The following is a 15,427-nucleotide window of genomic DNA, read 5'->3' on the forward strand; positions in this document are numbered from 1 at the left end:
GGATTTGCTTTCTGTCTTTTGATGTCAGTGCAGCCCTGTCTGCAGTGAAGAGTTAGCAGTTGTTGACCATTTAGCCTATTAGATTTTCTTGCAAAATGGGTGCCGGGGGCAGAAGAACAAGATGAAAAGACTTTAATGAGTAACTCAAGTCAATAACAAAGAAGAGAAACCGTTTTAAATTTAATCTAGACTTCACTTTTTAAAGAGAAATTACACCCTCCAAAAACATTTTCTATAAAATTAAAGGCCCTTTGGTTCCACCCTTGTTAGAATAATAATGCAAACAAGCTTGAATTAGTTATTAAAAGTCTTATCAGACCAGGAAACAGTAGACAAATGTATGTTGTCACAATCCGGCTCAAAATGAAGGCTTCACATAGATGATGTTCGTTATTTTAATTAAAGTAATAAAGCCAAAAATAGTATGCTTGATTGTCAGCTAATTAATATGTACGCAACGTCTCGGTGAATTGTAAATGAATGAGTGACTGTATGCATGCAAAAATACAAAGGAAAACCTGAGATGCTCTGTCTGTCAGTATGCCAGCATGGGGGAGAGGAGCAGAGAAGAGCCCCTGAGAGGTTTCGACAGCCCTGCTTTATAATGCAACCCTAACTAGGTCAGCTTCACCCACCTGTTACCTAGAAGAGAGGCAAAGACATAGCCAAGAAGGAAAAAAGCTGGTCTTGTGGCCACTGTAATAGAATAAGATCTTTGAACTTTTAAATCACAAACATCAGTGCTGAGCAGCACAGCTGTCGACTCCCTTATCTTTAATGTAAAAGCTTTGACCTTTGTAATCCTGGAGCTGTTTAACAAGTAGGACCTCGATGAAACTCGGGTCTGAATACTGATATGGAGAGGGTTATAGGAAACAGGCCATTTCCAAAGAAACACAAGAGTATTCTGATGTCATAAAATCTTGTTTTGAAGGAGGATTGTCGCAGCAGCTATCTAAAGAGGACCACATTTACACAGAGATTGCAGAGGCAGGGAACTACATGGCGTTTTTATGATTTCTATTGACATTTCTATATCAGGTTCCATTATAAAGGGGAGGAAAAAAAGCACTGAAGACTTTGCAGTGCATTGTTCCTTCTGTAGGGGCAGACTTTCAGTCACTGACCTTCTTCAGGCACACTTAGAAATGATCGTTCTATAAATAGAAAGGATAAGAAGTTATTATCACTGTATTGGTGGCTGGATTTAGCAACTCCAACAAACCCTTATCCAATGGGGTTACAGTGACACTGATGATATTTCTCATGCAACAGCACTGGCCAGCAGTAATTAAAAACTACCTTAGAATGTACAGACAATCAACTGTAACACAATTTGCCACTCAATTACAGGAAGTCAGGAAACAGGAAAACTCATAATTTAAGCAGGAGTTACCACACCCACACTTCCTCCACCACAAAGTCACAGTCTTTAGTTAACAACAACCAGTTAATAAATACAGCAGCAAGTGTTTTGGTGATGCAGTCTGTAGGGAGCAGGCTTGGACTAAAAGGTGCTGGCTTAAATCAATGAAAGGCAAATACTATGAGATAATGTCTGTCTCTGGGAAATATTTTCTGCTGCAGAAAAATAGAAATCTGTGTGCTGAGGACTCATAAGTGTCCTTGATATATAACCATTATGAAGGATGCTGCCTGTCTCCTAACTGAATTCATGATTAAACAGATTTAACAGAGTGTTTGGAGAGACTAAAAGTAATTGCTGTTGTTTAACAGCTGCTAAACCTCTGCTGAGGGGACATCTGCGTTTCTACTTATTTTCATTAGCCGCCAGTTTAAATGTGTTTGTACTGTGTACTTCTCGGGTGCGGAGGTGCGCGTCATTTTAATGTGAGAAAGCCTGCAGCAGAATGGAGCAAAAGTGTGCTTTGAATGATGATGATGTAGGCAGCTGTGATGAGTGCTCTGTGCTCCCTAAATGGCAGTGATGAACCATAAATAAGTTTCTGCTCTTAAGCATCTCGGGAACAAAAATGGCACATGAATTCACAGCTGACATGGGAAGCAGAGGACAAGGAAAAGTGGATGTGACAGGCTAATGTGCACTAATTATTACCAGAGTAGAAAACACATTAAGTGGCTTAATGGTGTAGAACTAAAAGCTGTTTAATTTTTTTTTATTTAGTTTTTAATATATGCAGTTCTTGTGTTATTATAACCTTATCATTGCAAGTGGAAGATCGGGATGAACAGGATCCTGTAGCTCATCGTTTGTACTTGGTGCTAATGAGAGTAAGTGCTATTTACAAAGCAATAAAAAAATGGGGCCATCATATCTCCTTGAGGTGCCTGTAATAGTAATTAATTAGCAATTAATACCAACATGTAGGTGAAACTGTAAAAAACATCTTATGGATTACTGTCAGTTTCTACTTTAATTGAATAAATGTGTTTTTTGTCAGTTTTCCTTGCAGCCTTGGGTTGAAATCAGGGACTTTATAAAAGTTAAAAGCCATTAAGTGAAATGAGAAACGGGTGAAGCATAAAATGAAGGACCTCATGTTCTACCTGTCACGTTGTTTATTGTGGTTGTCACGTGAGGCTCATAGCCAATGACAACCCTGCTCTGCAACCGCACAGGGTGTCATCTTTTTACACGCTGAAAACCCATCAGTTGTGTCAAGTTATATACAAGAAGAGCGGATGCTACATGGCGTGATTTTCAAAATAAAAGCGCAAGGGTGTGTCTTGTCATAGAAATCAGTAGTGGGCTGAATAGTAAACAGTAAAAATATATGAACATCCAATAACTGGACAAGGAGTAGGATCTTTTAGATACATATCATGAACGTGGATTACCCATTTTACACAAGTACAATTTTGGTTTTAGTTCTGCCTAAAAGTATTTCCAAAAGTTGGTATTAGTCTATCAAAGTCAAATGAAGGAGCATTGCATCATCTATAATACAGAGGTACAATATCAAGCTTAATTTCCATCAAACAGCAGATGAATTATTGTTCCCATAATTAATTATTCACGAGTTAGTGTAGCCATGTGGCATTGTTTCTGTTGTATAGATACTGACTAATTGGTTTGGGCATCTGACACGAGGGTGTCACGAGAGTGGGTGTACTGGATAAAGGATGCTGAACATGAAGCTGCCAGGCAGAAGGAAAAGAGGAAGACGTCAGGGCAGATCCATGTATAGTGAAGGAGGAACAGCAAAGCGTTTGTGTGACAGACGAAAATACTAGTGATAGGGTGAGATGGAAGCAGGTGATCTGTTGTGGCGACCCCTAGAGGGACAAGCTGAAAGAAGAAGATACTGTGACCACTTTTGCAGCTTTATTAATTCATCACCAAAGTTTTTTTTTTTTTTACTGAGGCACAACTGTCACAAACCCTCAGATTTTATGTGGTTTGTATCATTATATTTTTTCTAGATGCAATTTTAGCTCCATCAACTTCAATAGCCTTTAAACTGGAACTGCCTACCAAAATTATGCTAGTTAAACTGCAACATTATCAGTTTAACTATCTTTCAGTAGTCCAGGTATCTTTTTTTTTGTTGTTGTTTAATTCCTTTACCTAATTTCTAACTGTTTTACAGAATTGAATGTGTAGGTTTTGCTAGTTTTACTGGATTATTGTTGGTCCTAATTGTATTTTAAATAATTTCTACTCCATATATTGGTTTTAAATCGTTTTAGTTGTGTATTGTTGGGGTTTTTTTTAACATCAACTTGCTGAATGTACATTTCTTTTATGAGGTTAACATATGGGATTTCTCATTTTCACCAAATCATTGTTACTTTTTTCTTTGAGTTTCGGTCATTGCAGTTGCTCAGTTTGTTGCCCTATTTTGGGTTGCTTTAATTTTGAAACACGTGACCGGAAGTTTTTCCCTATCTTCTCATTGGCTTGACAGGTGTGGAGCTCCCAGTCCTGGATTTGATGCCGTCCTTCGGCCAGTAGACTTCTGGCGGTCACACGCTGCACGTTTTTTTTCTTGCTTTTTTTAATCCGCCAGCACAATGTGGTTGTTGATGAGCTCGGGACCACCTTAAAGAGCACCTTCCTCTGATCCACATGACAGGTGGATCATATAGATCTATCGCATGTGCGGAGAGGGAAGTTTACCTCCACCGACCCGAGGCTAGAGGCGGATAATACCACGGCAGTTTATACGGTAAGTGATTTTGGCAGGGAGGCTGTGCAGTTATTGACACGGATTACGAGAAAGCTGTTTATGAATTGCAAATAAGTTGGTTACATTTTTGTTATTAATGCAATTCAGTATTTAAACTTTAGGCTGGTATACATCAGTTGCACATATATCAATAGAAACTTTGATTTGGACTAAAAGTTGTAGCTCCCCGATACAGAACAAGCCCGGTACCCCACCCATTATTAAATATAATATAATCTAGTAATATAGTTAAATACGGGGCTCATTTAAAAGCTTGGGGAATTAATTGAATTGCAGGTTACTGTCCAGAGATTTCATCTGTCTGCCTTTGAATATATTAACTTGTTATTTACTGCACATTTTACTAATGAGGAGGTCTGGTAGAATAAACCTCAAGATCTCTGCCCACATGTTCACGCTGGCATGCTTCACGGTTAGACCTGCTCTCCTTGGGCTCCCTCTGCTCAGCCGTCGCAGGCTTGTCTGTTCATACAGTCCTAACACCACTACATCACATAAAAGCACAGTGGAGGTCTGAGCTTGTTAACACGGCCTGGGAACGCATATTTAAAGTCACATATTCGCAAAATAGTGTACTCAGTGGCAAATGTTGTACGCTGTGGATCATGTATGATGAAAATATCTAAGTTAATGTCTAAGTTATTGATTACTTACAGAATCTGTGTACAAAAAATGACTAAAGTAATGGCTGATTTTTACCTTTATCCCCTGAATGCCCTGCACCCAGGACAGATCTGTGCACCAGACGTTGTCATCTGATTTAATTTTAGTTCCCATTGTCATTCAGAGGTAGAGCTCTGAGCCTGCCCAGCTGCTGGTTACATAATGTCAGCTGAGGACTGCCACAGTTTAGTGAGCAGAGGGGGAAACTCGAGCAGAATTGAGCACAGACAACACAGAATGAGGCCAGATTACTGCATTACATAAGGGATGTTTTACTTCCACTTGGCTGAGATGATGCAGATGATGGTGGTCCAGAAATAGGTCTGAGCAAAGGATGCTGCGTACAATATATTTACAAACGGTGGAGTGAAGATAAGCTTGTTAATGCACAGAGAAGGCTCTGATTGTCAGGTCATAAAGAGAGATATTTGTATTTCATGTAGTGCAAGTCGGGCTTTGTTACTAATATCCTGTGGTAAATGTTTCCAGTAATTTTCATTGTGTGGACACTAAATGGGCAATAGTCTGCATTACATTCAAGGACATACCTAATGCCTTTTGAAAGAAATGGATCCCAAATGTCTGGTGGCTTTCCTCCCTTTTAACCTTAACAAAGCATCCTGTGGGACTGCATGGTTCAGTAGGTTGCAGTGGTCTGAATTACATCTATTAATGTTAATTTCTTTGTAGACAGACAGTCTGTACATGCTTCTGTTGACTGTCCAACCTGAAGTGATAGAAGATTAAGTGGGTTGAAATTTTGTATTGTGCAATGAAGTTACAGATAAACCTCAAAAGTAAACCCATATTTGCTGTGCACGTTGATTTTACGTCATATGTTAGCAGTGAATTTCTGCTGGGATACATTATCACCGCCAGCTCTCATCTATCGCAGCCGATTGAAAACAACTCTTATCTCCCATCTCCGTGTCACACAGAGCGGAAAGTCTTTGTCACATTGCTCAGTACAGGGGGAAAATGAGAAGAGTCTTATGGCACACACAGTCAGTGATTTCAAAGCAGATAATTTGCAAGCAAAAAAGCCAATATTCAGCACTGATTTAACGATCACTTGTTGGTTAATAGTAGTGTGGGTACAAAATATGTTGAAAACAGTTAAAAACAGAGACATCTTCTTTTCTGCTGGCCTTGTCAGGAATCAGCCATTTAATTTTTTTTGCCTTTGAAAGTGTATTTCAATTGTTGATCCGAGACTTCATGAATCCATTTAGGAATTTAAATGGGTATTTGTGGAGAATAGTAGAGTTAGTGTTCCTAGTTGAGGTCAGCCGTATGTTAACAGTATAAGTATGCAACAAATCATGGGCTAAATTTATCCAGGATAAGATTTTTAAGGACAGGGGGGGTTGAAAGTGTATAATTATTACAGTTTAATTAATTTATTCAGCATTACAAACATGCAGTTTTGTACACATGTACTTCTAAAATCTCCTTGAAGTCAACATGTGATCGAAACTGTTTAGTGTGGGTTCGCTTTGCATGAAATTAATTAAACCACGACACAATAATCAGAAAGATCAAATAAGAACTCTGAATAGCCAGATATTCTTGTCCAGTTCTTTTTGTGGCATATTTTTATCCCCTTCTGTACCTTAATGGAGTGCACAATCTTTCACAGCTATCACAGCACGATGTAACACAGTGGATCATGAATGTTAAAGTTGACGAAAACAAGGTGAAACAAAAAGATCCAAAAGAGTTGAATTCATGCCAGAGTCATTGTTTTGGATTTCATTAGTTTTTATGGGTGTGCCTAATAAAGTGGCCAGTGGGGTTAGTGCTTGAGGGAGCCAAAGCAGCAGCACTGCAGGAGCTGTGGGCTGCATCCTAATAAACTGGGATGACTGCAGTGGGAGCTGTGAATAACACAAACGTCACAATTATACAATCCCTGAAATTTTCCATTGAGTTTGAAACTCTAGAGCATGTCCCTGAAGTTTACATAATGTCAACATTACATACAAATATGCTTGAAAAGAAAACAATAGAAATGTGGGCAACAATGTCCTGTTGTTGTCAAGGTGGTTGCTGTGAGCTGTAGATTTGGGGTTTGCCGCATTGTGTTCATATATATATAAAAACTCAAAGTGGCAGAGTCATTATCCAAACACTAGATGGCCTGAATTTATATAAATATTGTCCAAGAAACTACAACGTAGTAAAAGCATAAGATAGCCAGGCCAAATACTGATAGTATTTATTTTTGTTTGTTGGTTTACTACACTTTGCTCATAAAAGCTAATTTATTAAAAGTATTCATTGCACTATTTTTAAAGTTATCACTTATGATGTAGTTCCAAACCAAATATAATATTGGATCCTGTGAGTACAATATTGTGCATGAAAAGGAAAGTACCCACAATTGTGCATCAACCTAAGCTATAACATATTGATATTCAGTACTGCAGTGCTGTCAGTGCTTTATTTCCATGGAAATTTAAAGTCTTTCTCAGGATTTATGAAGGTCACATTAGGGAAATGTACATCTTACAACAAAAGCTAAAGCTCAGACCTTCCCCTGCATGTGACAGTGAAAGAAATGCTGGGATATATAAACCCCAACAGCAGCATAATGCTTACTTACAGAGTGTGAAGGAATCGATGAAAATCGCTCACTCAAACATGATTCATGTTTGTTTTGCATCCTGTTACTGACACAAAAGTGATTTATGTGTTGACCTTTTGATTCGCCGTTACTGTAAAACCAATTTCTCACAGCTGCTGTGGACATGGACCTGTTAAGAGCTTGGTGAGATGAGGTGTGCCTATTTGCGGTGACTTGGTTAGTTAATTTATATCCTATAGTCTGTGTTTTTCTGCAGTTACAGACTCAAAGTGACAAATTGTACCTGACTTGTATTCATAGAGCAGAACCTCACTGTGCACTGCTGGATGGATGTGAGAGAGTGCACTGATGCAGCTGGTACTTGAAGTACAAAGCAGAGGGTCTGATATTAAATTACCACCTGACAGATGTTTGAGTGTGTCCGCTGATTATGGTTTTGAGCTGACCTTGTGGGACCTTAACGAGCATGCAGAGGGGGTCTCCACTGTGCTGTTTCCATTTAACAAGTCCACACTATCACAATATTTTCTTTTTCATAGTGAAATTAACAGTTTAATGGAAATAACCAAAAAGACTCTCTTCTCCTCGCAGTCATGATGCTCTGAGGCCACTGCATGAGGCCGCCTGGGCGAACATGATGGAGGAGGCTGCCAGCCAGCTTGAAAGAGATCATGTACACAATGTCTACGACAAGATTGCTCCATATTTCAACGACAGCCGCTATAAAGCCTGGCCGAAGGTACGGCAGTTCCTCCTGGAACTGCAGCCTGGGAGCATCGTTGCTGACATTGGTGGGTCTCCAGCAGTAATGTGATCCTGAAAGTCCAATTACAGCTGGCTTATATTTTTTGTGTTATGTTGTAGCTGACTGTCTTGTCTTTCCAGGTTGTGGTAATGGTAAGTATCTCCACATCAACAAGGACGTGTTCAAGCTGGGGTGTGACGTTTGTCGCCCCCTGGTGGATTTTGCCTGGAGCCAAGGACATGAGGTCCAGATGTGTGATGGGCTGCATTTGCCTTACAGAGACAGCTGCTTTGATGCTGTGCTCTCTATTGCAGGTAATGGTCAGAACTATAAGCAGTTATTAAAGATGAGATAAGAGGCTTTAAAAAAAAAAAAAATTCACTCAGTAACAGATCACTCCCTTCGTATGCATGAGCTCAAACGTCGCAGCCGTCATCTGCCTCAAATTAAGTTAACACATATAATGATAAACATCATATTACCACAAACTTGCGTTGCCAAGCCAACAGTGTGAAAAATAATTAGTGTCCTACCAAAAAAAAAGGAGTGTAATTAGGTCCAAACCGAACAGCTGCACTATTAATTTATCTTGCATTATACACACAGTGTACATGACACCTCATATATCCATGCTTAATGCTGACAAATTCATGTTTTTGTCACAGTCATTCATCATCTGTCCACCAAAGAGCGTCGTATTCGAGCAATAAAGGAGATGGCTCGCACTCTGCGAGTGGGCGGACGCATTATGATCTACGTGTGGGCCATGGAGCAGAAACGTCGTAAATTTGAGAAACAGGACATCTTTGTTCCTTGGAACCCGAATCCTCAATTCCTTCCAGGCCTCAACAAACCGAGGAGGAGAACCACAGCACAGAGTGTGAGCGAAGCCATAGACAACACTGAAAAGCACAGGAAGGTTAGAAGCACATCCTCTGTGGCAGACGAAGAAGATCTCGGTCGCACTACGCCACAGCAGAGGACACACAAACTGTGGTTCTTCTCCAGGTCTCTTGATTCTGTGTTCGACTTCGGAAGCTTGGGGATCTCCCGTTCATCCTCCAGAGACATGAGCACTTTATCTTCACCCACAGGTGAAAATGAGGGGAACAAGTTCAACCTGAGCGGGAGAGGACGAGGGCTTATCAAGCAAGTCTCAAGTTTCTTTTCTCCTCCATCTGTGATTGGATCAGAAGAGGATGTCTTCGTCACAGAGCAGCACAAGGGACCGAATAATTCTGGAGGCAATGGCACCACTAACAACAGCAGCCCAGTGTCTTTAGTCCAGGAGTGTGGCTCTCTGGCTCTACCAGATCTAGTCTCCTTGCAGGGGGAGGACCTAAAGCAGTCTGAAGATGAAAGAGATGGAGGGCTGCTGGGAGAAGAGCTGCAGGAAAGCACACAGAGTCCTCAGGGGAGTGAAGGGCAGGTGGAAGACTCCTGCCTGAGGTACTACCATGTCTTCAGGGAGGGAGAGCTGGCAGAGCTGATAGAGAATCATGTCGAAGAGCTTCATGTGAAACACACCTACTTTGATCACGCCAATTGGTGTGTGGTGGCAGAGAAAATTCAGGTATGGAAAATATGACCGGAACTTGTCATATTTGAGTTCACTTTGCATCGCCTCTGCCTCAAGTTTTAGCACTGAATTCCACATGTGAGAATAATGACATTCTTTTCATTTAAATGTGCAAATGTAGCCATTGTTGAAGGCCTAGGTAACACTAACATTCTCCAGTGCTGTAATTCTCTCGTGAACTATTTAAAAATTAGATTTTTATCCATGTATTTATTTATTTATTTTAATCTGGAACCAGCTATATGTCAGACCTTTTAGAAAGCAGCAAACAGATATTTTATGGAAGTGTTCAACAGTGGCCATTACTGTATGTTGTACCAGATTTTTTTTTTTTTTTAACTATTTATTCTTTTTCAATAAATCTACAGTGTGTCTTTTAGAGTCAGTGTTTTGTTATTTAACCCTAGTGGGCTGCATCACAGCTATTGATTTGTATTTTAAAAGAACATTTCTTCTCTTTGTGCTTTAAATACCAGCAAAAGAGAAATGTACAAAGCTACAGTATACTCTTCCCTCTGCTGTTATCTTTTAATATATTGATTTCAGTAGAGAATTCTTTCTTTCTTTGTGTCTGCCCGTTTTAAAATCGCATGCTCCTTATCTCTCATTAAAAGGAGCCAAATTTGCAGCTAGTATCAGCTGTGGACTTCTTGGTAACGCTTCCTGTGAAACTGCTCGTGCGTACTTTTTCATTGCACTCTCATACAAGTTTAAAATTGTGCAGAATCTCTTCCAAAACATTAGTGCCATTTTCTTGTTGTTTTACTCTACAAGTGTTCCAGACAACATGTCGCCAGTGGGCGTGTCTGTGTGTGCGCGCCTTTGATGTTGATATTTGCAATAGTGGCATTGTGTCTTGTAACAATTTGGTATGTCTCAGCAAATCAGAAAACTGCCTCATGTACTGTGAATAAACATTGCACTCTATCACAAGTATATCGCTGCTTGATGTCAGTGAATGACATAAGAATAGGTGAGACTTGAAAGACTGTTTATATCCATTGTGGTGCATTTCTTTATCTGTATAGTTTTTGTGGACCAACTAGGTTTGTCTTAAAAGTGGCAAATGTCTTATGTGAGCTGATGTAAATACTTTTTGTTTTTTTTTATTAAATTTGTTTTTGTTCATGGGTGTTGTGTTGCTTTTACTCCCATTAACAACAAAGATCTGTTCATGTACATTTTATTTCCAGAATATTTAATTGTCACACAGGTACAATTTGGTAAATGGTAAGCTAAAAGTCTTTATAGCCAACTTACGCATACTATACTAGAATCATCACCAACATCCAAATGAAAGCCTTTTTATTTGACTTGTGAGGATTTTTAAATAATTCTTTCACATATAGTTATGTGAAAAAGATTTCCATAGGACTCTATGCAGTCTATACAGTAACTTAATTATTTTACTGTATGACTGTATTGGTCTCTCACATTGTAGTGAAATCCTGGCCCACTCTTCTTTCTAATATTGCTTCAGTTCCATTAATGTTTAATGGCATTTATTTATGCACAGCTCTTAAGAGCCACACCACACTAGCATTTAAATCTAGTCTGTGTCACTATAAAACCTGATCTTTTCCTTTTCAGACATTTTATTGTAGATCAAGGTCGACTCAATGACCACAAGGTGCCCACATCCTGTGGATACAAAACAAACCCAAATCATTACCCCTCCACCACCGTGCTTGACAGCTGATATGTGGTCTTTGCATTGGCATCCTGCTTTTGGTACCTAAACATGGTGCTGTCCATTATGGACAGATATCTCTACTTTAGTCTCATCTGTCCAGAGGACATTGTTGCAAGTTTATTTAGATGCAGCTTTGCAAATCAATTTTTTTTTTCTAATTGCATTGGAATGTAAACATTTCCAAAACTACCCGAGGCTTGTAAAGTTTGCAGCTCTTAGTTTTTTATGCCAAAAAAAAAAAAAATCCTCCCTGAGAGTTGCATTGTCTAACCTTTGAGTGAATTTTGTGGAATTCCCACTCCTGGTAAGATTGTGGCATTAACACGGAGCTGAACGCTCCAGACCAGCAAACTAACAGAAACTCTGCTTTTGTGTTTTTGACCAATTAATCAAGAGCATTTGATAAGCAGCACCTCTTGATTCCTATATAAGCAGTTTTTCCACAGGACTGTATTGAGTTCCATGAAAACCTTCTTTTTCACATGAATGTAAAAATATGTTGTTATGGTGGCTGTGATGTTCCTACAACAATATAATTGTAGTTACAAGACCATCATTGCAACAAACCAAAAATGAGTGAAATAATAAGTTCTAATATGTGATCGCGTAAGATGTATCACTCCTACAGTTAACCTTAACTGTGTACATTAAATAAATATGCCAAAGTAACTGAAGTACTGGTCAGTTTCTAATACATTTTTGTAACTTTCCCAATGACCATGGCATTGACTCTCAAATATCAGCTACCCACTGAGGATCCTCTTGATTAGGGAGACAAGTTTTACATACCACACTCCCTCCAAACCTGAAACATGAATAGCAAGATTATAATGAGAACTCTTTTTTGAACTAATCATTTATGTACATGGAAGACTTGATTGTCCAATTTTATCTGCTGTGTTTCATTTACCTGAGTTGCTGCTCTGTGGACGATAGAGTGTCTGAGTGCCAGTCTATCGATGTCTCTCGAGTATCCTCCACCAATAACAGCAGCGATAGGGACACCTCTTTTCACCACAGTCTTCAGCACAAACAAATCTCTCTGATAGAGCCCTACGAGACACTTAAAGTCATTCAAAAAGTCTGTAAAGCTGGGCATACACTGTGCGATTTTTTCAGTCGCGTTATTCAGCTTTGCTCAAACTGCACGATTGACTTGCAGGGGTTAGAAGTTCGCAGGTCACGATGCAGGGTCTCACACTATATGGCCCGATGCTCTGATGCGACCTGAGTGCTCACACTGTGCGTCCATATCATGAAGGTTATAACAGAAATTCTGTCGCTCGCTCTCCCTTTCTCTCCCTCTGTCTCCCTTTCACTCACACAGACACGCACACCACCACCATCAACTTTGCTAAATTGCTAATGAAAAACATTGATCAGGCAGCTGTGATTGAGCAGCAGTGTAGATCCAACTATTTTCACGGTTGTTGTGGTCGTGATAATTTTGTGACCCCACATCGAAAATGCTCGGATGAGTTCTACAAGTTGTGCCTCCATCGCTTGTGTCCAGATCACACGCTGCACTACCGCGCTACTCCGTCTTTTTCACCGACATTTATGTGTTTGCGCGTGCGCAGTGTGAGCGGCTGCGGTGACACCCTCACGACGGTCGGGAGGATTTCAAACCTGTTTGAAATCCTCCCGACCAAGCGATTGATGATCGGGAGCTGGTCGTGAGGTGTTAATCGCTTCTCGTTACCCCACATATACTACACGATGCATGACGCACGATGAAGGCCAAACTCAGGCCGATCACCAAAACGGTCGCACGACTCAAAAATCGGCTCAAAATGGGCCAAAAATCGCACAGTGTAAGCCCAGCATAAGTGATTTGAAGGTAAAAACACCTGGGTATAAAAGAGAATGGCTCACCTTGGTCTGTCAGGCGAAGCCTTCCGAGTTCATCTTCCCAGTGAGGATCAACCCCTGCGTCATACAAAACCAGGTCTGGGCGAAAGGTTTCCAGCAGCCAGGGAAGGTGGGCTTCAACTGTTGGGTACACCATCAGACATATTAGTGAGTTTTCAAAAGCATCTTCAATGAAAATCATCTTAACGTACAGAGAAAAACAGTAGTTTCAAAACCAGCAAGGACAAAAACAATGTATAAAAACCTCACAATTCTCACAAATTGAAAACAGTAGTGCTAGAATTGCAATTCAGTGATTAGATATTTATTAATATGGAAAGTATCTACATACCTGTGGAGAGGTAATCCTTGTCCTCCAGCCCATCCTCCACACTGATATCTAGGTCGCTCTGTTGTTTACGGAGTGGGAAGTTTTTCCCACAGTGCACTGAGAATGTAAACACAGAAGGCTCCTCTTTAAAGATGAAAGCAGTGCCATCACCCTGTAGGAAGTTTGACACATGAAAAAAAGTTTCGTTTCTCAACAAAGACAAATGCTAATCCACAACAGAGACTAGTGTACTCCACCTGATGAACATCTAGATCCACAATGAGAACTTTGCGTTTAGTCGGAGAATTGTCCATCATGTATTTGGCTGCAACTGCAAGATCATTGAGGAGACAAAACCCCGAACCATAGCTGGGAAAAGCATGATGAGTTCCTCCTGCTGTGCTGCAAGCCAGACCCCTCTGCAGAGCGACTTCAGCAGCTAGAACAGTCCCGCCTGGCAATGAGAGAGAACGTTAACAGCAAACATAATGCAATCTTTCCGGGTCACGTGCACGTCATGCATTTCTCTCACCTGTTTCATATCGACAGCGCCTTACTATGCCTTCACTCCAGGGAAAGCCTGTCCTCCTTTGCTCTTGCTCACTTATTTTCCCATTTATGAAGTTGTCCAGGTAGTCCTCGGTGTGCACACAGCTCAGTAAATCCTTAGAGGCAATTTCAGGGACCCACACCTACTGTAAGAAAGGAAAAAGCACATCAACAGGAAAATGTGCTTTCCAATAAATACTACTACTACTTTTATTAGCAGCAGTGATATTCACTATTAGTTGATCTTGTTATATTTAGTAATTGGATGTCTGTAAATCATAAAAAGTCCAAGTGTTTTGTCGAAAAAAACAATGCTTGTAGTGACACACATGCAGGAAAAACGTATTATCTGTCATTTATTATCAAATAACCGATTACACTCACAGGCAGACATCATAAAAGTGTCTCGCTCACCTGTTTCTCTGTAATGACCTGATCTCTGAGCAAACACTGTAAAACCCGGGGAAACTTGCCCATTGGAAACCTATGACTGGGTGCGAGGTCACACACATACTTGCTGTGATGAACTACTGGAAGTGCGCTAGATTCGTGTCTCACCTGCGAGATGAAAAAGGTGAGTTTTATAATGCACCCACTGCGGCGTTCAAGGGAAAAAAATACTTCACTTTGTTTAAATCATCAGACAAACTTCTTACTAGTTCAGCATGGAAGCACCTGCACGAGGTGAGAGCTTCACCAATCAACCACGCGACTTTGGAGCGAGGTCCTTTAGAAAACAGTCGCTTTACGCAGGTCATTTCTCAGACGGGAAGCGCTGAATGACAGTCGCTTACTTAAGACGGGAGAATGCTACATTATACACAGTTACGATGTTATGAAACGAGACAGGAAGTCCATGAAGTGTCCCGTCTGTACTGTGTAACGGGATGCTTGGCTGTTACAGCGCCTCCTCAATCTACTGCTGCCATCTTCTGTTATGGAGTGCAAATAACTTTCTGTGCTGGTGTCACGGTTTCTTTCTACTGCTTTGTTTTCTACTATAGTACAACTTGATGGTGAGTATTTTTTTTAATCAGTTGTATCCTATTTACACGTATATACTATTTCAGTATTATGCAAACATTTTGAACCACCGCTTAATGTTTTATCATTTGCTAGGATAATGTGTGCAGGAGAATAACCACCTTTATTCTTAAACACAGTCTGAACTCTCTCGGTAATATAAGTAGTCTTCACAAATAGCGGTCCAGGTTTACTGAAGGACATTTTAAAATTTTTTTTTTTTTAGTTGGCTGG

The 15,427-nt window shown here is 40.2% G+C and overlaps 2 protein-coding genes across 3 annotated transcripts; one reads left to right on the forward strand and one right to left on the reverse strand.

Moving 5' to 3' along the window:
* Positions 1-3,883: 3,883 nt before the first annotated feature.
* Positions 3,884-11,614, forward strand: trmt9b (tRNA methyltransferase 9B). The gene is made up of 4 exons (XM_003450133.5): positions 3,884-4,151; positions 8,014-8,213; positions 8,308-8,481; positions 8,833-11,614. The coding sequence occupies exons 2-4, from the start codon at positions 8,057-8,059 to the stop codon at positions 9,753-9,755; spliced, it is 1,254 nt and encodes a 417-aa protein (XP_003450181.2). The 5' UTR covers positions 3,884-4,151; positions 8,014-8,056; the 3' UTR covers positions 9,756-11,614.
* A 107-nt stretch (positions 11,615-11,721) lies between these two features.
* Positions 11,722-15,056, reverse strand: hdac12 (histone deacetylase 12). Of its 2 annotated transcripts, none has more exons than XM_003450176.5 (8): positions 14,827-15,056; positions 14,585-14,728; positions 14,154-14,313; positions 13,879-14,075; positions 13,643-13,793; positions 13,315-13,431; positions 12,350-12,492; positions 11,722-12,244 (listed from the first exon to the last, which is right to left on the reverse strand). In XM_003450176.5, exons 1-8 carry the CDS (start codon positions 14,926-14,928, stop codon positions 12,221-12,223), a joined length of 1,038 nt encoding a protein of 345 aa, XP_003450224.1. In that variant the 5' UTR covers positions 14,929-15,056; the 3' UTR covers positions 11,722-12,220. The 2 variants fall into 2 exon arrangements, with proteins under 2 accessions (XP_003450224.1, XP_019200653.1); XM_019345108.2 differs by having other exon boundaries at positions 14,846-14,983.
* Between the last annotated feature and the right edge of the window lie 371 nt (positions 15,057-15,427).

Source organism: Oreochromis niloticus, linkage group LG14, assembly GCF_001858045.2.
Source record: "Oreochromis niloticus isolate F11D_XX linkage group LG14, O_niloticus_UMD_NMBU, whole genome shotgun sequence".
NCBI classification, from domain to species: domain Eukaryota; kingdom Metazoa; phylum Chordata; class Actinopteri; order Cichliformes; family Cichlidae; genus Oreochromis; species Oreochromis niloticus.

What these genes read in the sequence shown, in the direction of transcription:
- trmt9b (XM_003450133.5), top strand. Translation starts at nt 8,057, where the DNA reads ATGATGGAGGAGGCTGCCAGCCAGCTTGAAAGAGATCATGTACACAAT. An exon ending in GAGCATCGTTGCTGACATTG is followed by an intron (nt 8,214 to 8,307) that starts GTGGGTCTCCAG and finishes TTGTCTTTCCAG; the next exon opens with GTTGTGGTAATGGTAAGTAT. An exon ending in TGCTGTGCTCTCTATTGCAG is followed by an intron (nt 8,482 to 8,832) that starts GTAATGGTCAGA and finishes TTTTTGTCACAG; the next exon opens with TCATTCATCATCTGTCCACC.
- hdac12 (XM_003450176.5), bottom strand. Translation starts at nt 14,928, where the DNA reads ATGACCTGCGTAAAGCGACTGTTTTCTAAAGGACCTCGCTCCAAAGTC. An exon ending in GGTGCTTCCATGCTGAACTA is followed by an intron (nt 14,729 to 14,826) that starts GTAAGAAGTTTG and finishes TTCATCTCGCAG; the next exon opens with GTGAGACACGAATCTAGCGC. An exon ending in TGGATCTAGATGTTCATCAG is followed by an intron (nt 13,794 to 13,878) that starts GTGGAGTACACT and finishes AACTTCCTACAG; the next exon opens with GGTGATGGCACTGCTTTCAT.